The 11,831-nt window shown below is 44.7% G+C and overlaps 1 protein-coding gene across 1 annotated transcript in view; it reads right to left on the bottom strand.

Moving 5' to 3' along the window:
• Window positions 1-384: 384 nt before the first annotated feature.
• Window positions 385-11,831, bottom strand: part of me1 (malic enzyme 1, NADP(+)-dependent, cytosolic) — a 55,083-nt gene continuing 43,636 nt past the window's right edge. The window contains exons 7-14 of the mRNA XM_037454514.2: window positions 6,298-6,407; window positions 5,955-6,052; window positions 5,385-5,498; window positions 4,789-4,894; window positions 4,462-4,604; window positions 4,185-4,358; window positions 3,598-3,696; window positions 385-2,785 (exon numbers count right to left, since the gene is read on the bottom strand). Of these exons, the coding sequence (XP_037310411.2) occupies window positions 2,618-2,785; window positions 3,598-3,696; window positions 4,185-4,358; window positions 4,462-4,604; window positions 4,789-4,894; window positions 5,385-5,498; window positions 5,955-6,052; window positions 6,298-6,407 (1,012 nt within the window). The 3' untranslated portion in view covers window positions 385-2,617. The remainder of the gene's footprint in view (window positions 2,786-3,597; window positions 3,697-4,184; window positions 4,359-4,461; window positions 4,605-4,788; window positions 4,895-5,384; window positions 5,499-5,954; window positions 6,053-6,297; window positions 6,408-11,831) is intronic.

The following is an 11,831-nucleotide window of genomic DNA, read 5'->3' as shown; positions in this document are numbered from 1 at the left end:
TGTTTGAAAAGTGGTGACTGTAAACATGTTGCTGTGTTAAACATCATGGTTTCGTAAATTGTCAAAATGCACGCATCTGATGTTATTGAAAGGGAATCTTTCCCAGGAAGCACACGATCATAAGAAATGACACGTTCCGTAGTGAACAGAGCAGCAGTGAGTCATGTCACTATAATGTAATTCATTTCATCTTGCCAATTATAGTTATATCCTTGACAATTTTGTCCAATTTACCCATCATCATCCTCATCCTCTCAAGTTATAACGTCCACTCACTGGCTCACACAAAGACCAGGAACATTATAATAGCCTGAACTATTATATGTACATGAAGATGTATCTGGAGAAAATAGCCAGCAGTGATTTCTATTTTTCTACATTAATGCGTTTTTAGTAATTATCTTGGCTCATTATTTGAATTCATTAGCAAAACCGGCTGTAGTACACTTAAAGGAGAAGGGGATGAGAGGAGAAAATAGACACATAGGTTTATTCCAATCATTCATTTCATAAATGTTACATGTATGTGCTTTTTACTGCTAAAAACATGTTAGAGCGCCCTCTGCTGGTCTTTTTTGGAGGATGCTCTTTTAGACAGCTCCACATTCCCCCCACTACGTGAAACACACTCGGAGATGACATATTGCTGTCAGAATAGTCAATAAATAAGTAGATCTGCAATGTTTCTTCACGGAGAAGCAAAGTAAATCCCACAAAGTGAACGGACAAACACCCAATGGACCCGAAGAGGAAGTGAAACGATGCCCTCTGTTCTGCTCTGTGGTCACACACGAATCCAAGCAGGACATGCTGAGAGTTCGTTGGTGGCCGTGCAGCTGGGAAAGGTTTTTTCTATTCGGGCTGAAAGCCAGACAGGCGACCGGGAGGATGGGTAGACAGGCGACACCCCCCCCCCCCCGGGGGCCGTGCTGATTGGCACTGATCACAAGGTCTCTGCAAGGTGCCATTTCATGTGAGACTGTAAACAAGGTCAAAAGGATGTCGAGTTACAGCTGCTAATCACCCGGCCTGTCTGTGACCAGCAAGGTGCCACAGAGGGCTGCAGGGTGAGGGCCGCAGCACAGAGAGAGAGGATAGCGATATGAGGTGGGGGGGGGGGGCAAAGTACACAGTGAAATAGCTAGAGGTAACAGATGGAAATATGTCTATATTGATAAATTAGAAGTTCACAAAGATGCCTAAAAGAAACAAATAATTGATTAAAACATTTAAACCAAGCTCAAAGTTATGGATTTGTTTGAAAGACAACTTGGACCAAAGATTGGTTTTAACGGCTAATGCTGTATACGTATACGTTTTGATTTGATTGGCGGTAGGCAGCTGACTGCTGGATGCTGTTGACATTGAGACATATTGATCTCCATGTCAGAGTGGTGGGGGCCCGGGGCTGAATGAAAGAGGGTGGGTGAGGCAAGGAGGGAAAGTTAATGTTAGTCTCTCTGCTCGCGCCGGGGGCCAGACGCCCGACTCTGAACGCTGACCGGTTCGGTTTGCTTATCTATTGATTTCTGACCGTGTTGGGCAGCAGGCCAGCCCGAGGCCTCTGGTACTGACTGTCTGGCTAGTGATTGATTCATTAATGTAAAACCATCTCCACTTTAAATTAGACAGTGGGCAGACACAGAACACGCCGACGGACCATAAACCAGATTGACCCTGCTGTTGCTTTTATGGCTTCTTGCATGTACACACCACTCAAGTGTATGTTTTGTGGATGACACTTAATAGTCACATGACGTTATATACAACCATATTTACCGATTCTAGGTTTTTTAGAGTCCTGTCAAAATCAATCCAATAAAAGTACAACAAGTTGATAATGGGACCTTCACACTCCACATGTACATTTAATTTAATTTTCTTTTTTCTTTTTTTATTTGTTTTCTATACAACCCCATAGCCTTATACTGTAGAGTTTAAACTGAACATGCCATTTGTTATTTGTCCATATGTCAAATTCTTAACATTTTTGTCAATAAAAGCTCCTCATTCCTGATTGGATAAGTCACACTGCTAATGGCATTGCAATGGTAGAAATCGGCCTCTAGGGGGAGACAGAGGACTGTCAAACACATTTTCACAGATGACGCTAAAGAACAAACAGTCCGTACATTCTCACTTGTCTGTTGATAAAGCTATAGGAAGATAAAAAAATATATAACCTCTGTTCAGAGCATTTCTCCATTGAGGCTACTCTTTATATTCTTTATCAAAAGTACCTTTTACATACAAATCGAACTCAACGCACCTGTCATTACATTGGGTCATTACAAATTTCAGTCAGACATTAATCAAATCCCGTTTTATTTGACAAGTGTTTTCACTGTTCAGTCATAAAGTAGCTCTTACAGCTGAATTAAAAGTATCTTGTGAAGGACTTCCCTTGAATATATCATCGTAAATTTTGAAGTGATAACCAATATTTCCTTCATTCTTTAAATTTCTTTCTGTTTTCACATGACAGAAATTCACATGACAGAAATACCACATGAAATAAGGAGCATCTGCAGACGGCCCCTTTTACGTCCCAATGTGATTTGTTGTGATGATTTAGTTAGCCTTCCCCTCCAGGGCCCGTTGGGTCTCTGTATCTGCATCAAAGTTTGCATGTCTGCACAGCCACGCTGTCCTCTGGCCAGCGGTACGAGTCCACAGCGAACTCGTCATAGTCAGTGCTGTAGGTGAGGGACCGCACGTAGGCTTCTTTGTCGGACGGCTCGGGGCGGAGTGTCGCCACGTTGCGCTCGTAGGCGTACTCCATGACCTGCAATGCACAACGTTGGAGAATTGTTTTGACATTTCGCATGCCCTTAGACAGCTGGACCCAAAGAGAGACGATAACAAAGGTCAAAGTGGGCTGGAGCGATCTGGAACACTGAGAGTTTCACCCTGTGAGAAGAGTTTCCTATTTTCTGTGTGCTGTAACCTGGTGCTTCTTGGGGGGCCGAGGCCCACCTGAGCATCCATGCCCATGGAGGTTAAGAAAAATATCGATCAACAAAGAAAACCATCCAATGGAGCCCACAGCAGCACACATTGCCAATCGATTGGGGAGTCACTTTGAGCCGGATCACCCGCTGAATCACGGTGAGGTCCTTTCTTTACACAATGACAATGCTCATCAAATTGGTCTCAAACACAAGCAGTAAAGGCTTATACAATGTCTGACATTAGGACTGGAATGAATCCAGCATGCCTGTCTGAGCTGGAGATACTGTTTGTCCGCTGTAACATTGGAGAAGGTTTATTCACTAACTTATGGTGGGAATGATTTGTTTTTTACGTAAAGAAAAAGATGAAATTCAGACAACAGGTGACTCAAGGTTCCCGCTCAGCCCTTTTTATCCTGAGCCCACATTGGTTGCATTTAGAAGCAGTTTTCTTTATCTATCGATGCATGTTTATCTCATTTGATGCTTATCGCACCATAATGGACTTTCAACAAAGGCTCAGTTTGCTGCACTGCCGGCACCCAAACACCGAGCCGATGAAGTGTCGCCTGGTTCGGATAGACGACTATGAACCCTTTCATTCGGTGCATCTACTTCTCATTGTACGCGCACGCCGAGCTCTGACCTTGACAGCCAGCTTGAGAGAGACGTCCCTGATGGAGCTGAGAGGAGGATACAGCCGTCCCTCCGCCAGGTCCTTCTCTGTCACCTGGTGTGCGAGAGCCTGTTAAAAAGGTAAAACACACAGCTCATGTTATTAGAGATGAAAGAAAATCATCAACATAAGCCAACTTGTGTTGCATGTGAATACTCTCAGCTAACTGAAGGGACAGACAGAGATTTGGGGGGTGAAAAGTTTTTGCTAATTAGGAATGTTTTGCTGTATAATTAGAACATTGCATTACCTCGAGCTCCTCTCTGTTTCTTAATGTCTGTAATTATCCAGGAGTGGTTTGAAGGTTTAAGTTAAGGAGCCTATATTACATTCTACATTGTCCGAAAAGAAAACCATGCATTAAGTAGGCACAATTAGCTTCTCCTGTAAGCTGCGTTCACATTTGTGCATCGGCAGTAATAATTCAGTACTACAAACAAAATAGAAATGAGCTCACAAGGGGGGTGGTTTTACAAGACAAGGTATGAACGAATGCATTTATTGAACAATAAACAATGAGGGTAAAAGTTGTGTAAAAAGGTGTGCATGTCCTGTACCTCTGCTGCGGTGAGGAAGATCTCCTCATTGATGTGTCGGACGGCGCAGGCGGTGACAGCCAGGCCCACACCGGGGAAGATGTAGGCGTTGTTCCCCTGGCCGGGGAAGAAGGTCCTCCCATCGGACAGGGTGACCGGGTCAAATGGGCTGCCACTGGCGAAGATGCCCCGCCCCTGCAACGCAACGAGGTATAGCACATCCACCCATTCATTACGGACCAACAAGGACATCATCCGGAGACATGTGTGTCAGTATTATTGCGATGCATGGCAGTACCTCTGTGAGGGTGTAACACTGCTCGGCAGTGCATTCTGCTTTGCTGGTCGGGTTGCTGAGGGCAAAGATGATTGGCCGTTCATTGAAGGAAGCCATGTCTTTGATGATCTGCTGGGTGAAGGCCCCGGCGATGGCCGCTGCACCTGAGACAGAAAGCCATTGATGTGCAGCATAACATTTAATATTCAGTCTTCCAACTTTAAACACATTTTCCATACATTTAGGTCTACAATGTGAGGTTACTATCAATCCTTTCTTCAATATACCCTTGAATCCAATCCCATATTTTGTAACTAGCTGGCTCAGGAAAACATAAAGCTACTTTACCAATAATGGCTGTAGGTTTCAGTTCCCGAACCACGTCCTCCAGTTTCTCCATCTGTGGGTGCTTATGAGCAAACACCTCCTTCTCGTGAGTCAGCTGGTCCCGACCCTAAGGATTTGGAGAGGAGCAGGACATTAAAGATACTAAACCGGTAGAAAAATAGTACCAAAAAACTGTTTAATACTTGGAGTCATGACTCCCTAACACTGCTGTTGGAAAAGAAGGAATCGTTGTACTTTCCAGCTCTTCTAGTGAAGAGATGGAATAGTTGAGGCGAGTGAAGAGGAGGAATGAATCACATGGATATGGTGGACAAAACAGATGTGTAACAGATGTTGATGTTTTGCAGTTATTCCAAGGACAAACCTGCCATGTAAATTAATAAACCGTTGGAAATGTTTAGTTGTAGAGGTAACTGATGTCAAACTGCTTAGGAAAATTCTCGGCTGGAGTTTTATAACCTGTGATTACATCAATTTGTGTTGCTGTGTATTTTTTTTCTCCAGATCTACTGTCTAAATGGACCGTTAATTCTGGTTACATTTGATTGGGTTCTGGCATTTACTCCATGTGCATTTGCAGCATTTTATCCAGAGACCTTGACAATGAGACCCTTGGAATCGACCATCCAGATCTTTTTTAAACACTGGTCCTTAGCGAGTCCCTCCTTTTCCATGGCCATGGCGATCAGCTCAGCAATCCCCATCGCTGCCTGGGGGCGAGACAAGAGGGGAGGGGGAGGAGCTGCATCACGACTCCAAGTCTCCAAGCCAGCCACGGTCCAGCGAGAACAATGTCACATTCAACAGAAGACCCATTTTCCTGCAGTCACTCCAAACACAAACACCCATTGAAAACCACCATTAAGTACACAACTACATACACATCCTACCAGGGACAGAAATCACGCCACGTGAATTTGAGTAAGGTCAACAAGATTTTTGTTTTCACAATGGTCAATTATTATTATTAAAGGGCCAATAGTTAAATGGAAAAATGAAATGTAATATGATCTATTTTAAGATCTCATTTGTGTAAAATCAGCCCCCCCCCCCTGTATAGCCTAGATGCTACAACCCTTCGTTTGATAACCCAATAATGAACTCTTCAACCTTAAAGGATGGAATGAAATGAAACGTGAGTTTGTGTCATTGTGCGCTGCACAAACCTCTCCTGCACCCTGGAACACAATGGTATGGTCGCACATTTTGGTCTTGGTGATGCGGAGAGCGGCCAGGAGTCCGGCCACGGCCACTGCAGCTGTACCTGTACGGAGTGTAAGAGAGCGACACCTGAAAACGCTTTATTTAATATAGTCCCACTGGTACTCTTCACAGGATGTGTGACATTCATGTTACTGCTGCACCTACTGATGGCACAAACAAACCAGCTAAAAAACTAATAAATGAATAGCCTAAAAAAAAAGTCAAAAGTTAAGTTTTATGAAAGAAAAGCGAACGATTGGGTTGGCTCTGCTGAGAAGGGTGTCCGTTTGTGTGTCTTTGCGTTACCTTGGATGTCGTCGTTGAATGTGCAGTACTTGTTGCGGTACTTGCTCAGCAGCCGGAAAGCATTTACGTTTGCAAAGTCCTCAAATTGAATCAGACAATCCATTCCATACCTGACGAAAAAAGAAAAGTAAAGGAGATCACCTTTATTTGACACACATAAGGAAGGAAGAGCAGTCTGTTTCAGTCCTGAGGGGGGCGCTCTCCCACCACATTACACCACAGGGTCAGAAATGGAAGCGGTTTGGGCTTTTCACTGCGCAAAATTATAACAAAAGATCAAATTTAGTTTTCTGACTATGGCCGGTTATATGTGAAATATTTCAATAAATAATGAGAAATCCTTTCATGTTAGACATCAAGTGGACACTTGTTCCACCTGTCTCCACAATGAGAGGAAGCCAAACCTCCACAAAGAGTCTGAATCACAAAGGCACAGTGTCCCAGTGAAGCAGCAGTGTGTGTTTACAAGATGCTGCCCAAAAACATCACACAACAAAAACCAGCTGGACGGCGTTATGAGTCTGTAAATTAGATTTAGCAGCAACAAAGAGGAACCCCCGAGTTCCCGTGCCTTTCAACAGATGGAGCTTTTGTTCAGGGGACTTTACTGGATGTGTGCAGAGCTTCTCCACGTGACGAAAGCCAAGAAAAGCAAAGCGACCTGTTTAAGGTGTGCAGGGTAACATTACGTGGGAATAGCTCTACAGATGCTGTACTCAATTACTGTAAAAAGATTTGAGCCTACTATGTGGAGTGTATAGACTTCCTAGAATCTAGAAACGACTGAATATTATAACCGGAAATGACATGGAAATGATGCTAAGCTACCCCCGGTCAGTGAGTTAGCCGTACATGTTAATGTCTGCAGAAGGATAGATTCCTAGTTCCGTGTGCAATACTTAGCGTGCCTGTGCTTTCCATCTCAATACAGAGGTGTCCTAAAACCTGCATTAAAAACACAAAGGGATCATGTCTCAGCGAGTGTGGGGAAATTAGGGACAGGCTACGCTAACGGGCCCGGGACCCCTCCCCCAACACCTGCTGGCCTGTCAGTTAGGAGGGGGGGGGGAGGTTTGTTTTTCACTTACATACTGTCATACTCTCTTTTCTCCATTCTGCCTATAAACCTTTGTTCCTTTCATGAAACCCGTAGCGCATGAGGAGGAGGAGGTTAATATCAAATTCACTAGAGCTGTTTGCCACTTGTTGCAGCGGCTGCTCAACGGCTTAAACCTTCAGCAGGAGGTGGAGGAGGCTGAGAGGAGGCGGGGAGGAGAAAGAATCGCAGGATGTGAAGTGACCCGAGTTCAACTGCAACAAAATGTAATTTCACGATGAGAGAGAGAGAGAGAGAGAGCCCTACCGCCTCCAATCCGCCACACTGCAAGACACCGCTTCCTGACACGGAGACTGACAGCATGGCTGACTTACCAACGCCAACACGGCAGTGACGACGGGGAGAGAAATGTGTTTTCTATCAAGCAGAGAGCAGCACTAAAGCACTAAGAGCCTGTGAGCAGGGGAGGCATAATGAGGCAGGAGAAGGGAGCTGTAAACTTTTCATTGTGTCGGGGCTTTTGGAGACGGAGACCAGCGCCCTCCGGTATGGTTTGGTGCAACCCGCCCGGTTAGCGAGGTCACACCAGTTCGAGCAGAACCAACCTGCCCGAACAAGAAAAGCCAAAAGAGACGCATCGGGGAGTGTAGATCTTAGCACAAGTTGATACTTACGGAAGAATAGTTGAGTTTACATATAAAGTTTACATATAAGAGTGAAACATTTTTTATGTTAAAGCCAAGTAAGATCAGAGGTTTCTGACAAAGAGCTGAGAACAACTGAGATATGCAGATTTATGACCATTAACTACTACAGAGTATCTGAGGTTGTGGTACCGATGCAGAAAGCTCTTTGCTCCCTAGCCTGAGTCATACAGATAGGGGCAGTGTTTTTGACAATGTGTGAGGGGGAGAGAGAGAGAGAGAGAGAGAGAGAGAAAGCGTTGCCTAGAAGACTCCTCTTTCGCCATTTGTGTTCCCTATTGTTGTCCCTGAAGGTCTGTCCTTGACGACCCTTCCAAAAGGAACGCCAAAACGGGACAAAAGACCCCTTTCGCTATCTGAACAGCAGGATTGTTGTTGCCAGGTAACAACACAGAAAAACTGGAAATAAATGTGGTAAAGGGGCACAATGTGCAGTGAAACCTATGGTATCATTAATTACATTGCACCATTATAAATTGTACTTCAACATTACGTCATGGTGTGGATTGTTAAGGATTTAAGTAGAAGTGCACCCCTAGCGGTGGGAAGTATATTACATGTAGAATTGTAGTTTGTGTGATGTTAGAGAAAAGATATTACATTTGTATGTTGGATGAAGTGAATGCATTATAATCAATAACAATTTATAGACATGTAAATCATATAAATACTGTACACATTAACATCCTGTCACAATGGACGCTAATTGCCGTCCTTTATGGATTTCTCCCAACTTTCTCCACCGAAGAGGTTTTTTTGGGAGTTTTTTCTCCTGTCAGGTATTAGATGAGCAACTGGATGCAAGACAGCCGAATGAGGCAGAGTATTGCACCACATGAACTGTGATTAACCATGAAGAACTGTGATCTTATATGTTGTGTTGGAATTGAAGTGTACTAGTTAGAAGATGAAGACTAAGGCTGCGTCTCATTTCTCTGTCTTACCCCTTCCCCTTACCCCTCCCCCTCGGTTTTGCGCGTTCATGTGAGGGGAAGTGGTGTCTCAATTCTCATTTTGATTAAGGGCTAGGGCCAAGGCGTAGGGCTACATAGCCCTTGAAACGAAGTTTGCGGAGGACCACACTTGAAACAGAGGGGTAACAGTTAACAACGTAGGAATTTCTCAAAAGTGCCGGCATCAAGTTTTTTTTATGGCTGAACGTCGAACTGTGAAGGAGTCGCACAAATGTAAGTATTTTCAGCAGTTTAATTGATATTATAATTATGACACTCGTGTTTTATGATCCCAGGCAATCGATATCACAACCTGAGACGACGGCATCTTCGTTTATGTCAACACTTGTCGCCTCTGTTGACGTAGCAGCCAGCTAGCGGCAAGGGATGATGACGCAACCAGTTATCGAGTGGTGTCTCATTTCTTAAAGGAACGTTCTCACCCCTACCCCCTTTCTCTCGGTATCGAGGGGCAAGGGGAAGACACAGACGAAGGGGTAGGGGAAGGGGAAGGGGTAAGACAGAGAAATGAGATTCACCCTAACTATGCATGCTGTGTTATATTCACTCATTGAGGCAGTTTTCAAAGGACCGAACCGGGAGAAGAACTGGTAGAATTTTCCTGCAGCCGCCTTGATAAGTCACCTTTTACTTGGTCAGAGAATTCTCAATTTCGCAAAATATTTCACATTGTGTTTCACATTGTAAATTGTATACCTTATCACTTTGTTTAGTTGTAAAATACTTTGATGTTTAAAATTCGAGCCAGGTAACTCGTTAGATTCATCGTGGTGGGATCTCCCTCGAGGGGCCTTCAGAACTTTATCAGGATCCATCAGAGTCTGGCTGTGATTTTGTTTCCACTCTTATGAAAAAAAAAAACTAGAGACGGTTTATCTCTGTTGTTGAGATCCGGCAGTGAGATCACCCTCTGGGGTGCGGCCGGGACGGCGGCCAGGCATGGGGGTCTCCGGGGGTCCGGGGCTAACAGAGTCGGGGGCGCGAGCCTTGGGGCCGGGATTGGGGGGCACTGCGGCCCAGCGGGGACGGGAAGGGGGTGTGTGGCTTCCTCATTCCAGGGCTCCTTCTCCTAGGGTTGAGGAGGTCCCGGAGCTCCAGACACACTTTCTGGTAGCTTCTGGGGCCAAACACAAAGTTGGTTTTCCGTACTCATACAAAAGGGCTGCGGAGTCCTCTGTTGGTCACGTCATTCTGTCACAAGCTGGTGCAGACAGAGGCAGGACTCAAACGCAGACTTCCAAAAAAGTATTTTTTAATTAATCCAAAAAAGAGGACAAAATGCCGACAGGGACCAGGGACATTCACCTACAACATGTAATGACGCGACACGCGACACGAGACTGTCATGGATTAAATACACAGGTGCAGGTGATTGGACACAGGTGGAAACAATCATCGACACTGCAGACAATCCCAGGGGATGCCAGGACAAGGCAGGAAGTGACACTAGAGACATGAAATAACAAAATAAAACAAGACATGAACCCGAACCGCGACAAGTACTCCTAAATACTTTTCCCAACAGCACCATCGGCACCTTGTTGGTTTGCCTCTACCCCATTCGAGCAGAGTGAGTGACATTTGGGGTTAATTTGCATTGCATAAACTAGAGTATATGAGGGTAGGTGTTTTGACTTATTGCATTTTCCCCCGATGCAGACATCTGGGAAACAGAAAACAAGCAGACGGGGCAGACAAGACACTGCAGACGAGAGGCTAAACCTCTCCTGCCACTGGGCCGCTTAAGCTATTTGCAAAATGCTGGCAGGACAAAACAGAGCTCCTTTGTGCTTGAAACGTATTCACTGCCGTGATTTATGACGTGCCACAAGAATACGGGTCGCAGCATGAAAGAGAAGCCTGCACTCAATGTTTTTCAGACGGAGCACTTTCAAGGTGTCTTAATACTTACTGCAAAACCACTACATTTTTGGAGAATACCTGCTTGGGGATGTTATTATTAATGTCTGACATTATGAGAAATATCATGAGACGCATGTGTTGAATCACTCCGACTTTGGCATCGCGTCTGAGCCGATCGGTAGGACTTTACCTGAGACGTGATCAAATCTGAATAACAGGAAGCCGGTGGAAGTTGCATGGACTTGTGGGCGGGGGGGTGGGGGGGGGAAGTGATTCTTTGAGTCGGCTTCTTTGCAAAGAAGGTCACACACAAGGCTGCTCTGTCCAAACACAGCTGTCCAATGTGTGTGCACGTGTATGTACACACACACACACACACACAAGCCGTATGTTACTGCGGTCCCTACAGGGCTTCAAGGCTAAGGCTTATTAAAAACCAAGCCCTCTCTCACTCTCCTCAGAACTAGCATCTCTCAGCAACACGTTATTTCTCAAATCCCAGAGCCTTTATTGAAGACAAAGACGGATTCTGCATTCTTTCTCGTCTCCTTTCCTCCAGCCATCAGACCATTTCGTCTGTGTTCTTTTTGCTTTTCTGTGCCAAGAAATTGAAATACTTAAAGGTGTTTTTGTAGATTCTACATGCTACTTACACAGATTTCCCTACCAGCACCTCTCAAGATAATGAACTCATTCATAACAAGGTATAACATATATATAACATTTTTTTTCTAAAAAGATAAGTGGTATGACCTGAACTATGTCTTGGCCAGGTGAAGTGACCACAGGAGTTCCAGATGTTATAGATACATTTAGTATAAATGTTATCGCCTTGGAACTAAAAGCCCATCCTTCCAGTTTCATCTCGTCAGCTTTACCCGGCGGGGTTCTGACAAACAAAACACAGGAGGGCTTAAAGATGATGAAAAAGATTAG

Source organism: Pungitius pungitius, chromosome 11, assembly GCF_949316345.1.
Source record: "Pungitius pungitius chromosome 11, fPunPun2.1, whole genome shotgun sequence".
Classification (NCBI taxonomy): domain Eukaryota; kingdom Metazoa; phylum Chordata; class Actinopteri; order Perciformes; family Gasterosteidae; genus Pungitius; species Pungitius pungitius.
Note: the sequence above shows the minus strand (reverse complement) of the source record. Positions and strands in the feature narration are given on the sequence as shown.